The sequence below is a fragment of the Stegastes partitus genome, unplaced genomic scaffold (genome assembly GCF_000690725.1).
Source record: "Stegastes partitus isolate 25-593 unplaced genomic scaffold, Stegastes_partitus-1.0.2 Scaffold1149, whole genome shotgun sequence".
NCBI classification, from domain to species: domain Eukaryota; kingdom Metazoa; phylum Chordata; class Actinopteri; family Pomacentridae; genus Stegastes; species Stegastes partitus.
In genome coordinates this window covers 13,348-34,970 of record NW_007578880.1, presented here as the reverse complement: position 1 = coordinate 34,970, position 21,623 = coordinate 13,348, and the positions used below count along the sequence as shown (strand labels likewise).

The following is a 21,623-nucleotide window of genomic DNA, read 5'->3' as shown; positions in this document are numbered from 1 at the left end:
GGTACAGGAGAAGTAGCAGAACCATTTTTCTCCTATCTTGGAGTGTTTTGCATCTTTGTTGCCCTTCAGAACAACAACTAGTGGTTATTGATTCTCCAAGAAAGATGCATGCACAGTAAAACAACGACACTGCTCAGCTGCTGCGAACCACATGGTTGCTTTAGATTGCTGTGAAGCTTTACACAGACGTTCATAGTGTCTAGAGGATGCATCCTAATGACACTGATGTTTCCTGTTGCTCCACTGGGAGGTCAAAGATTTCACTTAACCTGTAAAATATCTGTGATATTTGCTCATTCATATCCCCCTTAAGATGCACTGTAACAGTTCTGACTTATCGTTACACAGGACTATAATTTTTCCCACATTTGTACAAATCAAAAGACGCATGCGTGAGCTTGCAAATTTTTGTGACAACTAATGCTGCCATCATCTGCAATCTGCATGTGAGCAGTACTTCTGTGAAAAAGGCCCCAGATACATGCAGGAATTACACTGTGCATATGATTATGTGCATAAAGTGTGCATTCTTGCCCCTACTTATATACTTCTACAGATGTGCACTTGCTCATATTACCACACACACACATCTATACACCGTGTTCAGCATGGTATTATATTTACAGACACCTGCCGGAACATTTTAAAGTCCAGTATCTGCAAAAAGACAGAACTGACGTATGTGAAAAATGGATTTAGGGAGTGATTTGTGTCATTTTTGTACTTGGCTCAGTTGAAGAGGTCTGACAGATCAGGGTTAGGAAGGCTCATAAACAATGAGACAGACTGAGTTATAAAAGTTGAAATGCTCATCGTGTTTGTATCTCCTCACAGGTTGATGTGTTTGTCTACCTGCCTGGACCTGGTGAAGAGATGCTGCCTGCTCTACAAAGACCTCACATCCTTTAAGCACATCTTCCAGCCAATTAAGACGCTTCTTTCCAAACATCTTTCCGCCCAAACGTTACCAGAGCCTTTGCAGGTTCGTGCCAGATTGGTTTGATGAAGCTGTCGCAGTTGTTCTCTTTGTATCTTTCGTTGTCTGGTTATTACAGCGTTAGTTTGTTTTTGTTGCAGGAGCTTCACAGCCAGATCCTGGAGAGCATCAGCGGCGCTCCTCTGACTTGCATTCCGCTAGTTTTTGAAAAGAAGAAGCCTATTCCTCTGAAGCTGTTCACACCAAAGATTGTTGAAGTGTAAGCACGCTGAGGAATTATCCATCCAGATCTGGCAGTTTATTTATTCATGAATTTGTAGGTGAGCACGTGTATTTGCTCGTGTTGTATCTGTTTTTAAACATCTCATTTTTATGTCGATCAGGTTGGACTACGGAAAGAAGCGCGGCAGCTCCAGAGAGGAGAAAGAAAGGGAGCGACTGAAGCACAAGTACAAGAAGGAGTTCAAGGGCGCTCTGAGGGAGATCAGGAAGGACTCGCGCTTCTTGGCCAGCGAGAAGCTCAACGAGGTCATGAACAGGTATGAACAGAACACTGTGTCCACGTAGGAGAGTACATTAAACGTTCTTGCATCTAACTCGTACAAATTCTGTGTTTCAGGGATGCGGAGAGAAAGAGAAAAGTGAAAGAGCTCTTTGGCAGCTTGGCCACTCAGGAGGGAGAGTGGAAAGCCCTGAAGAGAAAGAAGAGGAAGTGAAATATCGATTGATCGCCACCAGTTCTCTCCATCGCCTCTGCTTTTACATACGGACTTCTCCATTTGAGCTGTTGGTGTACACGGATCAAATTAACTCTTTGTACTAGTTTTTTTTTTATTATCATTATCCTTCAGCGTCCTCGTTAAACACACATTTTATACTGTTTGAGAATTCGCTGTCGTGATTCACCGTCAAATGTGGCCGACGTAGGCGTCTGACGTGACAATTGGATCCTGTTGTTGGAGGTGTCAGTCAGCGGAGCGGTGACTATTTTGATGACATTCTCCTTTCATGATAATGTGTGAAAATACAAGAAAGAATAAATACCATTATCTTTGCTGTGTCACATGTCCTGTCACCGATGCATCCATTCCCCACTAAACCAACCAGGATTTAATGTTTAACAAAGTCACAGTTCAATGCTTTTGATAGAACTACAAACATCAAGCTTCATTTTACATGATGTTCGCCAGGTTCTGCAAAGTAGAACATTCTGATTATTCACAGGTTGTCTTTAGAAGGAGTGCAGGCGGCTGTAGAGTCTGTTTATTATTCCTTATAATGAGGATGGAGAAAATACTAAACATAGAAGGAGTTGTAGGTTTAAAGGAATGCGGTGGAGTGGGTGTAGACAGGCAGGCTTCAGTGGCAGGAGGGAGCAAGGGTTTAATAGTGGGGTTATGTTGTGTTTATGGTGGCATTTACAGGTTCTTTATCAAAACAGTGTTCCTCTGACTGCGGCTTTACACGATGAATCTGGTATTACTCTATACTTTGCATATTATTAACAGATTTCTCAAGAAGCCCAGAACCAGCACTGTGAGTTCACCTCAGATAATTACCTTGTTGTCGACACTCTGCCCCAGGCTTGTTTATTCTGACTAAATTGTAAAAATGAGTCATAATGGACAGATTTTATTAAAAAAAAATAAAAAATACTCCAACAGCTAGGCTCTGCAGTTTTTGGCAAACACGAGTCAAACAGGAGGAAACTGTGTATTGTTTGGTGACAGTTGTCAGGAACAGGGAAGGATTAACCATATGTGATGCTCTAGTGAGTGTGAATGCCAGGATTGTGTTGTGGATTTAGTCATAATTAACTACAGTGGCTACGTTCATTGTAAAAAAAAAAAGAGAAGGAATTGTTGTTAAAAGATGATGGTTCAGTTCAACATATCCCTTCAAAACGTGTCTCTAAGCATATTCTAATGTGTAAATGCCTCTTGTTTAAAATAAATCCTCTTTATGGGCCATTCACACCACACAGGATTAAAACAGGACACGTCACTGCGACGTTGTGGGATGGTAAACAGGTATTACGTGGTAGTCTGGCAGGAAGAGCGGGTTGGACTTTGCTCGATGTGGTTTTTCTTGTTGACACGTCTGTGGCTCTCTGTGAATGCTTTACAGTAGCACCGAAATGATTGCAGTCGTGTTCTTGTACAAGAGTGATCCCAAAGGTTCCTTCATCAGCAATTAAACATCCTCAATCTAGACTTTAAAGGCCCCTGCAGCCTAGAGGGACATTTAGATGCCTGCAAGAGAAACCAAGTGCTACGATTCAGTTTGATTTCAATTTCACTGCTGATGTTGTGGGGTTTATTTATTTTTTTGCAACACATTTCTTATTAAAATAAACTCACCTGTCGCGATAATGTTTCCAAGCAGATCCCCAGAGGTGCATCCAGCTTCAGCTTGATGGTCCGGTTTGCACACTGCCAGCCATCTGTGATCTGTTAATTTAAGGTGCTTGCCTGCTCTGCTCCCACCTTTCAGTTGAAGTTCGTTGGACATCTCAGTTCGCTGCTTCCTCACTGCACTGCACGCTGAATCTTCATGCTGCTTCAAGAGGTTGCCTCACCATAGATCTTCAGCTGAGGATCATATTAGCTTCTGCTGGAGCACGGCAGATTATTATTCAGGTATGTTGCAATGCCACTTGGCTGCCAGCTCATTATGTATATACAATATCACTGGATTCTGATTAAGTCATGTAAATGTGTAGTCATTAATCCACTTCCGTTGTTCCAAACGTACCATGAGTGTCACTCGACTGACTCACGCTGTCGTCACAGGACCCCTCTGCGTGGTCCTCGATGAACAATAACAACAGGGAGTCATCAGCTGCTTTTGCGACCGTGGGGCTGTTCCAGGAAACGGCAGTTGACAGGTACGTACAATTACAAGCGTGGATGGAAAAAAAAAAACCAACAACTTTGAGTCACAAAACTCCAGGCCTCTCGACAGATTCATTAGAGGAAAGTGCAGGCGAAGAGATTTAAGTGAGTCACTCTGTTGTTCGTTAGAGACGTAGACAGGATATGATTGTTGTGAATTCTCACGACAAAATTAGTGCAACAACGATTTTAAAAAAAAGAAATGGAAATAATGTATTCAGTCAAATTACTCCTAAACTTTGAGTGTTTTGTTTTTTGGCTCGAAATATGGTAGTGGACAGATGGAAAGAGTCTGTCACTGTAATGACACTGTATGCTGGAGTGTCAACCAGATAATTACTGGATTATTTATATTGTCATGTGTGTTATTAACAATATCAATATTTTCAAATTGACGTGATTTACTAAAATTCCTCAACCACTCAATATGAAGACACTAACTGAGTCTAAAGGGGAAAAAGCAGTAAAAGCAGATTATGATTATTTTTCACGTGTCATAATTCCTCCTCTCAAGCGCAGTGTAACGTTCAATCCCCCTGCAGCTGTAGACGAATGTGTTCGTGAGCAACAAATACCACAGTCCAGCTGGTGATATACTGCCAGACTAAAGGATTTGGCCATCTTAGCGTAAATGGAGCAGAGCTGTCTCTCGGAGAACAACATGTCGGAGGAGATGATTGCAAGGACAAACCTTTTTAAATACACGTCTGTCTCATTTTCCTTCCCGCTGTCGAGCCTACAGCTGGACAGCTGAATAGATCACACAGCGGAGGTCAACGCTATTCATTGTAATCAGGTTGTGGTTGGTTCTGTGGCTACAAGCAGGATTATTACTCCTTGTGAACCACATGCTAAAACACTTTCTTTTTTAAAATTGAAATTTACCAAAAATGACAGCAGATCCAATCTTAAGACCTTATATTCGTAAAATCCTAGAAAGAGGCTGACATCTCTTGTACAGCATTTGGTTCTTGGTGCATGATCAACATGTTCTTGTCTCTACCAGACGATCGTTAGGCGACACATTCATGCTTTCACACCCAAACACACTTTTACGCAAACATTGCTGCTGCTGCTGTTGGTGGAATTTGCTCATTGAGTTTTTTTTTTGCTTAATGACATTCAAATGAATTCAGTCACAGTAATTGACTTGTATTAGCAGGATTACTACTGATTACTGCCAGCGCTTGACATTAATATTAATTATTTCTATTTGTGACAATGAGAACATGATTATTTTTCAAAAAGGCACATTTTTATGGAGCAAAACTGAGGATTCGTGGAGGTCAGCTGATTGATTTTAGTTCAGCTAATTTATGACTATTAACCCCTTGGCACTCGATTAGACTCCTTCCTGCCCATTGCACCATAAAAATGACTCTGGGTCCATTATTGTCTGTATTAACAGAGTGACACAACACTGACCAGAGTCATCATTTTTTTTTTTTATCATATTGCATCTCCATCACTGAGCATGATATTATCCTAACAAGCAGACTCTCTTCACTTCAGCTGTTTTAAGACAACAGAAGGAGGGTCACATTTTAGGAGCATACTGTGCATAAAATCAGATATATTCTTAATGTAGTGGGCCCAGATGACAAAACACATACAAAGCAAAAGCACAAACATGATGGAAATGCTACAAATCATAAAATCACATAGGAAACATTAAAGTATTTTTCCACACTAACCTTTCAGTGTGTTGTGATGCAAGTGACCAGAGATGAAACTGGACTATTGCACCTCCTCCTTGCTCTGTTTTAAGCTTTAGAAAATCTCATTTATGACGGGGGATCTCAACCCATCTCTGGGCCTTTCACCAACAGCAGATGAGATCGTATAAAGAGAATGTGGAAGTGCAATTCTGAGTGGGGTTGAGGTCCTACTTAAAACCACAAATGCTTGTTGACTTTTGGATTGACTGTCTTTGTACGTTTGAAGTAAGTGTAGTAGGTAAGTCACCTGGTGGGAACAGTGAGGGGAGACCTCTAGGAAAGCTGTATAGTTTCACATTCTGGCTTTTTTCTCCCTTCTTCTAGATTTCTGCCTACTCTAGCTTTAACTGAAACGAGACAAGTGGTCGCAGCCACTAGTGATGAGCTCTTAAAACGCCCTTGAGGGGGTCATTACTCCGCCTAGTAGCTTATAAAAACCTTTGCTCATAAATTCTATTGTTGCGTTTCTCCCTTCTGCGTTGCGTTTTTTGGATTTTTGGGGTCATTTCTTACAGTAGTTCAATTGTCCTTTGCATTTCTGTTTTCACCTCTGTACGTTATTTCTTTCCTGTTTGGGTCCACCATTTATTAAACCATTAATTATGCTTCGTTAGCGATTGATGCACGTTCGTATACTGTTTCCAACTGAGTGTTTTGCTTCAAAGATGTTAAACAGTAACTTATTTTCTGCACATGGCTCTGCTTCAGAGGAGATATTATACCTACTTCAGTTCAGTATTTGATCCTCTAGAAGTACGTCATGAATTATGGCATGTAAATATGTAATAATAGTTCAAGATAGGATGATTTAAGAAGAGTTTCTGTTGCTTCATGGCAAAGAGGTGGGATGTGGCAGCAGATGCAAATGTTTTTATGCAGAAAAGAGCTCTTTTCTTTGGCAGACATCATCTTTATATATCATCAGAACCTTGAATTTTTGAATTCACCTGAATACATAGTTCACACATAAATGGATTCTAAAAACATTCGTGACCCCACACTTGACATTTTATTCAACATTTAAATCCCAATAACGTCATAACACAGCGGTTAAGCTGAACATTAGTTCACATGCTCTTGGTTCTTCAAAAGTCCATTCAATATGATATATATCAGTCACAGCAGTGACAACTTAAAAAATACTTATATGAATGCACAAATAGCTCAGCACTTGTAAGTCCACCGCAAAAAACAGTGACAGTATACAGACAAAAATAGAGAATATCATTGTATGCTTCCATCTCAAACAGATCACTGTAAATTGTTCATTTATATAGACACTTAGGTGTTTGTGGATTGTGGTATATTTCCATGTTTGAGTTATTGACGTAGCCACACAGAAAACACATAGACACACACACACACACACACACACACACACAGCGACCAGGTGGTCTTCTCAGTGGGAGGGAATCACTGTAAATGACGGCTGGTCACAGACGAAACACACCTGAGGTCCTTTTCAGGACTGATGTGCAAAAGGCACAAACAGACACACACACACACACACTCACATACACACACACACACACACACACACACTCACACTCACACAACATCTCTCAGTCTCTACAACATTTACGCCTATACTGTACAGACATACAGAACAGCACAAACAGGAACACACACACACAGACGCTGGGCACAGACTCCATAAAGGACCAAAACGAGGCACGACGGGACTTGGCAGAGCGACATGGAATGTTCATTGATCTTTGATTGCGAAGCTCTCGAGCCGTTCAGTCATCGGAGTCCTCCTGAGAGAGAAAAGGAACAAGAGCTGTGAGTTTACCGTCCCCTATCCAGATGACTTCCTGTCAAGTGATCATGTTAACCTTGAACGACACATCGCTGCAAAATGACATTACAGCTGAGAAACGGTGGGGTGATATTACACCACCCATTGAAATGGTTTATTTATGAACTCTGGCTGCTGTTATAAAGTACCCAACGTCAACCGGTGCCCTTAGCAGCATTTAACCTTTGAAGGGAAGGTTTTTTGTGCTGTGGATGACTACTGAACAGATTTAGGAGATAAAATATGAGCAATTTAGTAAGCGTTAATAATGAAAGCTGCTCCCTGAATCCCCCCAAAATATTCTTTATACTTTATATTCTAACTGGTTGGTCATGACAGTGAACGAAAGCAGGGTTCCTCATGAATCCATTTCAGATGTCAACACGTACATTTTCCCCCTAAAACATTTGAACATGACACAAGTTTGATCTGTTTACTCCAAGTAAGGTTTTAAATTTGAAGATACAGTGAATTTCTAATCCCATCACCATATTTGAATTGTTTGTGTGTTGTAACATGCTAAATATCTGTTTAAGTATAATTTCATACATTCATTTTCACTTCTATCCAGTTAAATGTCTTTTAATGTGAAGCGCTAACTCTGGCCATGGTATAAAACTGAACATGACCCTCGGCCAGCTAGAGAAGAAGCATCCCAGTAGGAGGTGTGTGTTCGGTCTTACCTCTGTAATATCAGCGGGGTCAGTATCAATCGGTGACTCTGCCATAGTCTGTGGTGCTGACACGTCTTCAGTCTGGAAAAAACACACATTTTTTACAAACAAGTGCTGTATTTTAAATGTGAAAACACATAGAAAGGAGTCGAACTGAATGCAGAAATAGTGCGAGGATAAAAGATTTGTACAGAACAGAATGATTTGATGGTTAATTGGTTGGCTTATCAACAGAAAAACATTCTTAAACCACTTCAATAATTAAATATATCTTATTACTCTCTAAATAATATGGGGTTTTTAAATTGCTGGTCAGACAAAGGCGTCACCTTGAACAGAGAGAAATGAACACTAGCGGCTTTTCACAGTTTTCTTTTCAGACTCAGCCTAACAGCTTATTGTATCCTCCAAATGCCTCTTTATTAAATACACATATGTCCATGTAATTATCATTGCTATTTACAATCTTGTGTGGTAGCATTATAGCAAACCCTGACCTTGTTGCAGTGTCTGCAGATTCTATTTACATTAGCATTATATTGTATGTATCATGTATTCACACTATTGTCCAGAATTCTTAGTATAAATTACACATTGTTTATTCGCTGTATTCACAGTTGTCCACATTTGTCCACATTTGTTGTCCGTGGATGTCGTGGGACCACAACACCTTAGAGTGTGATCGTTGTATCAAGCTTACAAAGATGTTTTGTGCTGCAGCGAGTAATCATGCCTGTAGAGGGAATGCAATTAAATAGACTAGTGGGGCAAAGTTCCTCTTCTTTTTCGTCCTTCCAACACCAATCATCGCCTTTAAGGCCATGTAAGAGGACACAAGCTGCAATAAGCCATACTGATAAAGTATATAGACTCACACTAATCCATAGGACAAAATATTTGTGCAGGTTTGTCCTAACAAGACAAATGAAAATACTATCTATTTACATAAAGGCGACAACTTCCTTCAGTGGTCGTAACATTTATGCCGTTTATCTGTCAGGAGCAAAGGAGGAAACTCAGACAAACTCTACTGAGGGAGGAGGTCAGGGTCAGTTGAGGGGTCAACAAAACATTGTACTTTGTCGTAAGTGTCACTGTTTGTGTCTAATTTTCTTCCACCAGTTGGCTTTGATTTCTCTAAACCGCAAACCCACTGACCAGTTTGAACCACATGACAACAATCACCAAAACTACACTACTTATCAGTGTCAGAAACTGTAAAGATGTTTAACTTTCTGATGGCTCTACTTACACAAACATAAGCCTAAAATCATAACATTTCATCAAAAAACTTTATTCTACATGTCGTATTTAAAAATAAGCCAAGATTAACTGTTTGCATTAACTACATTATGTAAAAAACAAAAAAAAATCCTACTGTCTTCGATGCAACAGAGACGTCTTTAGCGACTCAGCTGCGACCTACAGTCACATGATAAAAATTTAGGTTGAACTGCAGGTTGTGTTTTCACAGAGTGGACAGGAGACAAGTATGAAAACTAAGTATAAATTGATTGTAAAGGATTTAAAGTGTGTAAAGCCATTATTTTTCCAGTATTGGTAACACTTGTGGGCACTTGGAAGAATGTTTCTGGGTTTTTTTCAGTTTTTGTAAAATGAATAATCAAAGAAATTTAATTTTTGGTTTCATTTTTATGATTCTTATTCTACACAAAAGACACTTCTCAGTTCTCTCTTCTTCTAGTCATGGTTGTGCTGTTTCCATAGAGGTGCAGGACTTTATGCTGCAGTTAAAGATGAGCCCACAGTGAGTAAAAATGTGACCGTGTATGCTAGAGGTTCAAAAGGTCAAGTTCTTCTAAGTACAAGACGAGAAGGTCGTCTAACCTTTACCTAACTGTTAACCTAACTCAACCATAACTCCAGCTGTGTACCATCAGAAAGCTGTTTTATCCCTGCAGCTGTGATTTCAAGCAATTTCAGAATGCACAGATGGCGAAGGCAAAGTGACGACATGCTTCCTATGAGTTGCTCTAAAGGTCGCTGAATGACGAGGCTGTTTGCGGAGGACCTGTAGGTGCAGGCACATCTATTTGTCATTACCTTTACAAAAGCATGCACAAGGACGAGCTTTGATGAAGGACGCCAGTTTGAATGCAGCAGCACAGATTTCGCCTCCCCCTTCCCGCTCTTTCATCCCTGGACGCATTCAAAAGGCACTTGCACTCTTTTCATAACAGTCATTACGATCGCTGGTCATCTCCAGCGAGTGGGCTGCTAAAAAAAAAAAAGAGGACGAGGCATGACGCTGCTAATGAAGAATGGAGGTGACGTGTCTCCTGTCTGGCTCAAAGGATGCCTTGATTACACCGTGCCATTGAAGTGACCTTCCTTAATGGGGAGCGGTCGCAGCGCGTTGTTGCGGATGCGAAGCGCACGCAGACGGCTGACACAACCTTAAACCAGTCATTGCACCTTCTCCTCCTGCTGTTGCGTTTAACACCGCCCATCAAGCCTCCATCTGTTCACGTCGGCCGAGCCAGAGAGATGTGCGCTAAACATTCTGGGACGCTGCCAGTGATGGGATTAAAACTTTGTCCAAGAACTGTTTGGGTTTTAATCCAACCAGAATCTTCCAAAACAAAATCAAACTGATACCTACTATTATTGTATTGTTTCAGAGCAATTTTCACGTGGAAATTGCTTCCTGCCGCCGTCTTTTATAGAAAAAGAGCGGTGACGTGTTTGTCGAGACCGTTTTTTTTTTCTATTTTCCGACGCATGTCCTCCCCCCCTGCTCTCCGCCGCTTTACCTACTGCTCCGTCTCATTGTCATTTTCCTCTCCTACCTTTCCGGCTCCTCTGTGTGTCATGATATGAGTCACCGGCAGCTGATGAATTGGTGAAACAACTAGATGAGGATATTAATCAAGACTCAGCATCCTCTGGTTCTGCTGATCCGCGCGTGTCAGGAGAGAATCGCCGACTCTCAACCTGGCATCAATTTTTAAATAAAATCAATATTAATGGTGTTTAATGCCTGAGCCGCCTGGGAAATGAGAGGGCAATCTGCTGCTCTCTGTACGTCAGTCTCTCGCTGGGAAGATGTATGTATGATTTATTTAAAAATCTGTGTGCAATCAGTCGGTCCAAGCAGCTGTCCATCAGTCAGTCCTCTGGTGTCTGTCGTCCATCTGTTTGTCTCCTCCGTCTGCCAGTTTGGCTTGTCAGGATTCCTCGTAATAAGGCTGTTCATCATTTTTATCCTTCAGGGTGAACACCACAGTTACCTGTCGTGTCTGCTTCAATAAAAACAACCGTAGCGATAGATGAAAGGATCTGATTGGATGTTAAAAGCTAAAGCGTGGGGGCTTTTCCCAGCAACATGAAAGAACTGCTGAAAAACCACAGGCAGGAAAACACCTTGATAATTCCTCCTCCTCTTTTTTTTTTTTTTTTATAGGGCGCTTATTTACTAATTACGGCCAATTAAGGCAGCGTTAAAGGCATGCGCATGCTGTTGTTAAAATTGTTGTCATGGATTCCCCTGTGTTTCATCGCTAATTAAGGGATCGAGCATCACAACAAACGCTCAGCCGAGTGTTTGCGTTGCCCTGGGAAATATTTGATGGGATTATTATTTCCTGCTACTCACAGCAGTGTTATAAGAGAGACGGGTAATTACGGGCGAATTTCACCCCCACCTCAGGATAACACTTAACACCTTATTAATTCAGATATATAACAGTGGAAGCGGAGGAAAGCTCAACTGCTGTGGTTTGACAAACAAAAGGAGAGCAGCGAGGACGATGTTTTTGTGAGTGAAGCCGAGCATCGAGGCCACCTATTCCTCGAAAGTCTATGCTGTCTAAGATTTGCTGTGTTAGTGTGAGCTGGGGTAGAGATTTAGCTGCGATTAAAAGTTTTGTTTTCCAGAATTTTGAGAGGATTTCACAGAGTCTCATTCTCTAATAGATTTGATGAATGTTAGGACAACATGTGCTCCATCCTTGTCATCAATCAGCTTCTGTAACAAAGCCGAGATGATTCCTGGTCTGTTTTGAATGTGCAGAAGGAAGCAATCTATTAGCTATGAAAGTCTGGTGGTTTATAAATCATTTAAAGTGATTTCATTAAGTGAATCTGTGCCACATGAACATTTAAAGCGACTACGTCCCCAAACAGCAGACACAGAACAGACCAGAGGAGTAAATCATGCCTGTATGTGTGTGTGTCGACTCAGCAGGGACGATATTAAATGACAAAAAGCTGATCGACAGGAGACTAAATATTTGAAAACAGCACAGACAAGAGCCTTACTGCATTATTTTCTAATATAGTTTGAATTGTTTCTGTGTATCTAGTAAATACAAATTGTGTTTTCCTTCAAATAAATGTAAATTAATGCAGAAAAGGGACAGATTGGAGCACAAAAATCCACCAGAATGCAGGAAAATGGGGTGCTGCTTAATGTGTCCAATGTTTAATCAAACATACACCCATGATTGTGCATCCGTGAGGTACAATTAATGACTTCATATACAGTATTTCCTTCTCATGAATGACATATAAAGGCGATCTTTAAGAATATTTCAAAACCTTCACTGTTTTTGACCATAGCTACTTTATTTCCTTGATGGTTTAGAACTATTTCTATTTATCCTTGTTGGTTTATTGTTACCTTTCTGATTCACTGCTATGCTACTTTTGTGCAGAATACCTTAAAACAGGGGTGGGCAATCCTGGTTGAGGGCCGCAATCCTGCATGTTTTAGATGTTTCCTTCTTCCAACACACTGATTCAAATGATCAGGATCGTTATCAGGCTTCTGCAGAGCTTGATGATGAGCTGATCAATGCTGGATTGTGGCCCTCGAGGACCAGGATTGCCCACCCCTACCTTAAAATCATCGACAAAAGTTTGCATTGCGACGCCAGAGAACATTTGCTCCACTGCACTCGGGGTAAAGCTACCGTTTATCTCGATTATATTAGAAAGCACTGGAAAACTATGTGGATTTCAATGTTTTATCTGTTTCGTTAAAGTTCAGTTATGTTATCTGCTCATAAATAGAATTCTGGTGAAGCACATGTGAAATGAATGAGCTCAAGTCTATCTGTGCTGTAATCATCTTGTATTTTCCTCCACATCACTTAAATGCCATATTCCCGGTAAAGAAAAACAAACCCTCAATGTAGTTGTAGCCCTGACTGGACATAAGTAACTTTCCAAATCTAAAGTGAAAGAGACAAATGTATAGAAAGAACCCACTGAGGAGGCGATGGGAGAATCATTTTTCACATTTGACTTATGTCCCAGCAGTAAATTGTTTACTACGGTAAACTGCCTTTGCCTCCTCCTCCCCCTTTTTGACAAACGAAGGCCAGACTGACTGATGAACAATCCAGGAAAGCTAACAATATGTAACAGCTTTCATTTCACGAGAAGGAACGACACGAAGCAGATATGAGAAGCGATGACAAATGACTCAAGGTCAGGAGGCCATTTTGACACAGCGAAGAGTTATGGCTGGCAGCCGCTATAGGAAATGGAGGGATGTGCTGCAAACTACCGCTTCTAAAGGTGGGCTTTAAGTGTGCGCATATACAGCACTTATATAACTGTGGAGAAGCATTGTGTTGCCTTTATGCTTTCAAGTTGCACTTTTTTTGTTACTGTAGTGACTCTCCAGTTTTTCAAAGTAATGTTTTCTGGAAAAACATGTGTGGACAGCCTGGGATTTAGTTTTCACATTCTAATAGTTTAATCTGTCTGTAAGGAAGTGACATCTTTGTGATGTTCAGAAAGTTAAACAAAAATTACTTTTTGAAAAAAAAAAAAACTCGACGAACATAGCCATAAACTTCACTACTCAACGTCTTCTCAAGTCATCTTTCAGCTTTACGCTTTAAATCTGTGCTGTCTAAAACGTCCACATCATTCAGATCTTTCACTCTCTGTCCTGCTGTTATTACACGTGTTTGAACTAATGCCAGACTCAGTCCTGCGCTGGTCTCTGTGACATTTAGCCATGAACGTAAAGGCCTTATGATTTGTTTAAGGCTGCTAAACAACCTATTTTTGAGAAAGGTTAAACATTAAAAGGCTGTATGTGTAGCTACTTGTCAGTGGGATTTTGAATGAGGCTTTCTCACTTCTGGAGATTTGCCTCACTCTCATGCTTAAATTAGTTTTCCACTCGTGACGCAGAAGCCGCGAAGCTTTATTACATTATGTTAACATATGATTCCGTTTTTTCATTTCCTTACTGAACTACCTGCTCTCATTGGCAGCGACTGCACACGCGTTGCTGTGTTTGTACCAGTGTTGGAGTTTTTTAGCTGACTTTTCTCATGGATCCAAATGACCTGACAACAATGAGTAGTTGTGTTATCGTAGCGGTCTGCACATCAGTGGATATGGAGGAACATACTGAGTGAGGAGGAAGCATAGGGAGAGCTCAAACCACAGATGGAACCGACAACTCTAGCAGCTAACAGCGTCCGACCCTCAGGTTAACTGGCTGCGTGGGCGGAAAGAAACTGTTTATATTCATGCTCAGTGGAGAACACGATAACGGGCGCTATCGCCACGAATCGAACCAGGATTTTTTTTCTTTTTAACGATTAATTTTATTTGTGTGTTTGTTTTTTTTACCCAAATAACAAGCTTTTAATTTTTTTTTTTTAAACAGATTTTCCCTGTTTTTTTAAAAATTAAAGACAATAACTAATAAAATCTCAGATTTAAAAAAAAAAATAATTAAATGTTAACCATTTAAAAATGGCTCAAAATTGCAAATAATATATAAAAATCTAAATTAAAAAAAATCTGTATTCTTTTGAGTAGCCATTTGTTCTTTTACAATGTGTGACCATGAAATTCTACTATTTTCAGGTATTTAAATAACATTATTGCTATTTAACTAATATTTTCCACTATTTTAATTTTTAAAACTCTATTAAGGATTGAAAAATGGTAAATAATTTTTTTAACTATTATTTTCCGATTTTCCTTTTTTTTGGTCAAAGTACAGATAATAACTTCTAACATCACAGAAAAAAAATATTAATTTACATGTTAACTGTAAAAAACAAACAAAAAAAAAAACTACAAAAAAGGCCAAAACTGTAAATAATGCCATGCAGCATTAAAAATCTGTAGTCATACAAATATTATTTTGTCCATTTCCAATGTGTGAGACTCTAAAATGACACCATTGTATTGTATTTAAATCAGCTTAACATAGCATATGGATATCTGTCACTGTTTTCATCATTTTTACAGTTACAGTAGTTCACATTTTTTAATAATATTTTTTTTCTGGCACCCCTGCTGCCAGATTTTCACCATTTCAAAAAAATTTTTTAAACGTTCTTACATTAGTTTTTTGTTGAAAATATTTTAAAAAATCAACTTTACTTTCATTTTGGATGATTTTCTCTGTACTGCTGAACAAAAACGAACCAATAAAAAGCCTACAGGAACGTTAACGCTAATCGGACTGCATCAGGTGTAGCCGAGGTACCAGACACTGAGTGCTGATTTGTTAGAAAAATAAACACTTTTAGTTCAACCTAAAATTAGAAGCATCTTTCTTACCGCTTTGGCTGGATCCTTCTTGACCAGTCCAGTGGCAGCGACGATGTTGCCTGCACCCTCCACGGTTTTCTGGGCCACAGAGGCAACCCCGACAGCCATGGCTCCGCTCATCTGAGTCATTCCAGTCACAGTTTTACCTGCAACTGTGGGAACGAAAGGGGGGGAGGGAGAGGGGAGAGGAGAGAGGGGAGGGCGCTTGAGGAGGGAGCATCTCTATGGAGTCTCAATACCTGTGAGGATTTACACAGAAGCGGGACACAGATCCCATGATACTGGATTTCAAAGCTCCAACAGTGACTGGAGCAATCTGAGAGGTGCTTTTTACTGACTCGTCTCTAGTTGTCAGCAATATATCCAGACAGAAAATAGAAAGTATTACGATGTCTGTGAAGATTCATCCAGGTCATGGTTATTCTCGTAGATTAATCGTAGCAACTGGACTCGCTTGAGTTCCTTGAAGACGTTGATGTCAAACTGGAAAGACCATCCCTCAACAGAGGTGGAGGTCTGAGGCATCACCTCTCACCTGTTAACAGCTCAGGCCTAAGATCTCTCCCCAGGAAGATGAAACCACATTCACACCTAGCCGCAAAAGACCCTAACGAACCCCATTGTGACAGAGGGAGCACTAACGACTCGCATAACGAGGGGGAGGAGCAACAAACCCCCAACTGAAACCGAAACTCAGGTGTTAATGACTCCTTAGGGATATAAGTATCTGGAACTCCCAACTAGTCAGTCAGAACTGATGAAGCCTCTTGGATGAGAGGTGGAACGTCTTCAAGGAACTCATACAAGTCCAGTCTCTACAATTTAAAAAAAAAATCTTTTTAACCCAACAGTATTCTGGCTTGAAGACAGATTTTTTAGGTCCCTCTGCTTTGACCAGATGGAGGTGCTAAAAGAACAATCACAACAAAATCCAAAATGTTCCTCCTATTTAAAACATGAACAAATGTCCCTCCAAACCAGCTAAGAGGTTTCCAAAATGCTAAAACAGATGCATGAAGGCAATCACAGGAACGTATCTCCTTTGCAAAAGAAATGACAACATAGAAGGGATCATTATCAGCTAAAACTGAAGTAAGAGACCGTATGTAGTGACTGGATGATAGTTTAAAAGCAGCACTTCTGTCACTTCTCCTGCTCCCTACTACCAGGCAAAATAACTCCAAACAGGGTCATCATTTAGTCACTTGACAAACCTCAGGAGCAGCCTGGAGGCATTCCCATTCAAAGACTGTTAGGCTTCATCAGGTTTCACCCCGCCTTGAAATGTTTGAGCAAAGGGCTGTTGTATAATTTTCAAGTTTTGCCAATCAGTGCTTTAGTTTTTAAAATAATATGTGCTTGGACTGTCTTTAGCTGTATGAGTGTTATGCTGTAAGACAGAGTTTTCAGTCCAGTGAGGCTGTCTTTTTAAATTAAGGTTTAAAATGCCAAAAACATTTCTGATGTATAACTGAGAGTTATTAAGAGCTCCTGTTGTCTTGTGTTGTGACGTCTTGTTTAAGTGTTCACTACAGCAGAGCCAAAACCTACCCAGAGGTTCACAAGCTAAAGCTGAGGAGGTAAGCACTTTGTCAGAATATTTAGTGTCGTTAAACAATTTTAGGAATTTTAGGGGTTTCTAAAACAGGGAAGAAAAAATCTGTCCTTTGTTTAATTACTCACATCTGGCAGTCATGCAATCATTTGGAACAAACTCCCCACACACCTAACTTGTCTAACTTGCAAAATTAATTTGCAGCATGTCACTGCTAGACCGTCATCAGGCTAATGGTATGTCATGGGAGCGGCTGTAAGGCCCAGCTGACAGGTATTGTTCTGTAACAGGGTTTCCTCCTCAGTTTTAAAAAGAAAACCTGTGTCCACATCAACACACAGCTAAAGCACTCTGATGAGAAAGCACACACATGGGAGGCCCTGCTCTAACCCTAAAGTCATGGTGGCCAATCAAATGCCTGAAAAATTACTGGTTTCACTTTTGTCTATTGACGATGGCGCATTGGTGAGGAAGGAAGAAATCACGTGTTGACTGATTCTGACTCCTTTGTTCCACAGTGTAGTGAAAGTGAAAGTGAACATTCATGGGCAAAAATACAAAGAGGTCCTGTTAGCGAGGTGAGCTGCAGCTCGCATGCAAAGACAATAATGGTACAAACTTAGCAAAAGCTCAATTTTTAAATTTGACTGCATTTTCATGTAGACAAAAGGCCAACATACATAGAGAACATGTTAAATAATATCCATGCATGTTTGGACAATCACATTTCCTTACATGCTATTGGACGGCACCGTTACCAAATGTCATTTTACTGACAGACAACATCCACAAGCATTACAAAAAGTTAGAAAAATAAAATCCAATATAGTTGCAATCAAAAATGTACCCCAAAACTGCTGTACGCTAAATGGTAGATTACTATAAAATCAATGCCTGAAGGCCACCAAAGGCCAAACTGCATTCCCAAGAAATATATTCACCTCCAAAATCTAGCAGGTCTGAGCCACTTATAGATGAACCTGTCAAGGTCCATTTACATGCCAAGTAAAAAAAATTATTGTTAAATACATAGAACCCTTAGTATTGAATACAATAAGCTCAATGAGAAGCCATTTCCTATTTAAGATGGCTTCTCTTCATCACAAAGCATCAGTCTGATGAAGGTTAAAATGGCACAAATAAATATATGTTTAGGAATTAGGTCCAGGGCAGGAAGATGTTTCAAGCAGTTTTCTACCTCAGGAGCTTACGGGCCAGTTTAGGACGGCCTGAACCTTTGTGCAACCACAAGACCTGCTTTTGTAGAACCACTTTGTGAGCCATTTTGGGGAGAGAAAAAAGGCACCTATTCTGGGTACTTCTAGATAAGATTCTAAGATATTTTTCTACGATTTGGCCTGTTATCCGCATGAAAACGCAGTTTTACGGCATTAAAAATGATTCTTTCAAAAACCTCTGACCAAAGTGAAGATTGTGGACATCAATAACCAGGGTTTTGGGTTTTGAAACGTCACTGCCTGCGACAAAATTTGTTCTTAGATCACATATACAACCTGTGTTTACATTTGGAAACAGTGGATGCCCTCAAAACTGTGTTAGCGTTGTCTCTTGTCCAGGCCCAGATACCGCTTTATGTACAAGAACACAGGAGAAGGACGGCGTTAAGGACAGTCAAAGACACCGAGGCCGGTTTTGGGTCAGAGCGGGACGCACTGCCAGCTGGTGGGAGAACTTTGAGACGGGAATCGTGCTCCCGGAGGAATGGCGTGACAGTTTCTGTATGTCTGCTGTCGTCGGAGTTATTACATCCTCATGTAGAATATGAATGTGCTTAAAAACACACTCATGCGGTTTGGTGTGGATGAATTCTTTTTCTAAAAACGAGGTGGTGTATACGTTCGTTTTTTTTCCTAGACGGAGGAGGCAGGATATTTGGTTTTACAAAAACCCTGCTGTGTGTGGACAAGGCTTAAGTAGCCCTAAAAAAACTATTCATGGGCCTGGGTATTGGTTAAACTCAGAGAAGATGATGTTCAATCACCTTCAACAATGTAAAATTCACTATTTAGGCAAACGTAAAATCTCTGTTGTTCTGTTTCGTCACAGTTCAACTCAGTACGGTTCAGTGTTTTAGCACCAATTCACAACGTTTGTCATCTGAAGGTACGTCACATAGAGTGGTGAGGGGCTTCAACATTAAAGAGAAACCCAACAAATTTAAATAATTCCCTTTAAACAACCTGTTTAAGGTGACAGAAGCAGGCTCAGGGAGGGCAGACATCTGCCTCGACCGGTTAGGGTGAAAGTAAAAGGAGTTCAGTCCAGTAACTATTTGTTGTTGTTTTGGTGAGCTCGGAGTTAACCTCATGGTGTAAGCTGTCAGATACGACGCAATGGAAAGTCTGAAGAGTTGATTATGGAACTATTCCCGTGAGCACTGCAGTGGAAAACAGCCTACAGATGTGCAACAAGTTCCACTGTTTGGATGCATGACACGAAGCCCCAAGAAGCTTTGTTTGAGCAGACAAACAGCCAATAGTTGGGGAGATTATGACCTGCACGTCATCATTCAAACATCTTGGCCGATGTAGACCTCCTGAAAGCTGACTATAAGGTCATCTTATGACAGAAAGGCCGGCAGTGGGTTAAATAAGACCTCATGCCAGCAAGTATTTCTCCTCTAATCTCAGCTTTTAAAAACACTTGCTTGCTTGACTTGCAGCCAGCGTAACAATACAGCCATTTCCCTTGATGCCCATAACAGGCGGCCTCCCTCTGCTTCCCTGCTTGTTATGTATGAGAAATGGCAAGGCCTGGAACCCGCAGGGAGTTAACGCAGGTTGTGTTGAGTTAGCTGGCGAAATATGACACTTACTCACCCGCAGAGTTGCAGTGCATCTGTCTTATTGACCACCTGAGGATTCAGCAAGATTAAGCCCTCCTGTTTTTTTTTTTTTTACGCCACAGATTTATTACCTATAGTTAACAAAACAGACTGAAATCCAAAAAAACAAAAGAGGATTTTGCAGAACAGGAGGGGACAGAAGACTTGCATTACCTGTTGAGACTCCATCCTTTGTTTTAGTACCTGAAACACAACACACAGGTGAAGCTCAATTAAAACACACATCATCAAAACATTTATTTTTTCTAATGAAGAGGGAATATTGATAATGATGATAAATCAGCATGATGTTCCATTGTTCTGGATCATAAATCAAATTAATTTCCACAACCCACCGACAAACATAACCCCATCTTTCGTCATCTCGGCGGCTCCACTCACTCCCTGCTTGGTTTTCTCCGCCGCCAACACGACCCCATCCTTGGCTTTGGTCAGACTCTTCTTGATCATATCCATGGCTGCTTGATTGGCTCCCAAATTACGCGCACGCACACACACAGCTGCGAGGGATGTCAAAAGAGAGGCGCGATGAGAAAAGACGCACGGGGAGAGATTCAAGCATTAAAACATACGGAGAGGAAAAAAATTAAAAAAATCGATGCCACCGCCCTTCTTCTCTTTTCCTCTCTGACAGGTTTGTCAAGCCAGTATCGTGGGCTGGAAATATCTGCCTACAGCCACGAGCAGCTGCTGAAAATCCCACCTGTAGGAATTGGTTACAACCCAGCCGAAAAACCATGAATGGGTTCATTTAAATAAAAAATAAATGAAAAAATCCGACAGAAAACGCGTCTGATCTGAGGTAATGTGGTAGAAAAATCGAATTGTGTCATGTAAATGTTGTAAAATGAACCATTTTGGAGGTGTTTTTTACGGAGAAAGACAGAACGTGTGGGGTTTTACGCACCTGTTTGCTTCAACTCCCTGTCAGGCGAGAATGTGGTGAGTCTTCCGGGATGACACTGGAGATTTCCCCCCAAAGAGCAGCAAAACCGGTTTTATTGTCTCCAAAACTTCCGAGTGCACTCCGAAGACGTGTGGAGTCAAGCCCGAGCGGCAGACGGAGACAGACGGACGGAGAGACAGACAGACAGACGCTCCACAGGTTGAGACGGACGCCTCCTCCCGCGATGGAAGAAAAGGAGCGATTAAAGCGCGGTGGTGATGCTGATCGCAGAGAGGAGATGCTCCAACACACACACACACAGATTACGTAGCTCTTTCTCAGTACGTGGGTTGTCCACGGCGTGTAGGTGCAGCAGCCTCTTTATGTAAAAAAACAAAAAACAAACAAAAAAACACACCAGTGAATGCATCTGTGACCAAACTACCAATTAGTGGCAGAGTAATTGTACAGGATCACACATGTGGGTAGAAGATGTTAACTACAGCTGCACAGCACATCCCTGCTCAAGTTTATTCTTTATTTATTTGTAATATAAAGTAAAAAAAAAAGGTCATGTTGGCATTGGCTTACAGTAGATTAAAGTGAGAATTTTTCAAAACCTGGAGATGTTTCCAATGACTTGCTGCTCTCAGTAGTCATAATATTCCATTTTAAAATTTTATTTCAACATTTATTTTTATTTTTGAAACTGATCTTACAAGTTGCTATCCTCTTCCAAAT

The 21,623-nt window shown here is 40.7% G+C and overlaps 2 protein-coding genes across 2 annotated transcripts in view; one reads left to right on the top strand and one right to left on the bottom strand.

Annotated features, from left to right (window-relative positions):
• The window catches only part of nop14 (NOP14 nucleolar protein homolog (yeast)), a 10,882-nt gene extending 8,787 nt beyond the window's left edge, over positions 1 to 2,095 (top strand). Inside the window, exons 16-19 of the mRNA XM_008296732.1 lie at positions 835 to 982; positions 1,078 to 1,196; positions 1,321 to 1,476; positions 1,557 to 2,095. Of these exons, the coding sequence (XP_008294954.1) occupies positions 835 to 982; positions 1,078 to 1,196; positions 1,321 to 1,476; positions 1,557 to 1,653 (520 nt within the window). The 3' untranslated portion in view covers positions 1,654 to 2,095. The remainder of the gene's footprint in view (positions 1 to 834; positions 983 to 1,077; positions 1,197 to 1,320; positions 1,477 to 1,556) is intronic.
• A 4,440-nt stretch (positions 2,096 to 6,535) lies between these two features.
• On the bottom strand, positions 6,536 to 20,470 carry LOC103368372 (alpha-synuclein-like). Its single transcript, XM_008296719.1, has 5 exons — positions 20,332 to 20,470; positions 20,150 to 20,179; positions 15,585 to 15,727; positions 8,031 to 8,102; positions 6,536 to 7,306 (listed from the first exon to the last, which is right to left on the bottom strand). Exons 1-5 carry the CDS (start codon positions 20,450 to 20,452, stop codon positions 7,289 to 7,291), a joined length of 384 nt encoding a protein of 127 aa, XP_008294941.1. The 5' UTR covers positions 20,453 to 20,470; the 3' UTR covers positions 6,536 to 7,288.
• Positions 20,471 to 21,623: the final 1,153 nt, after the last annotated feature.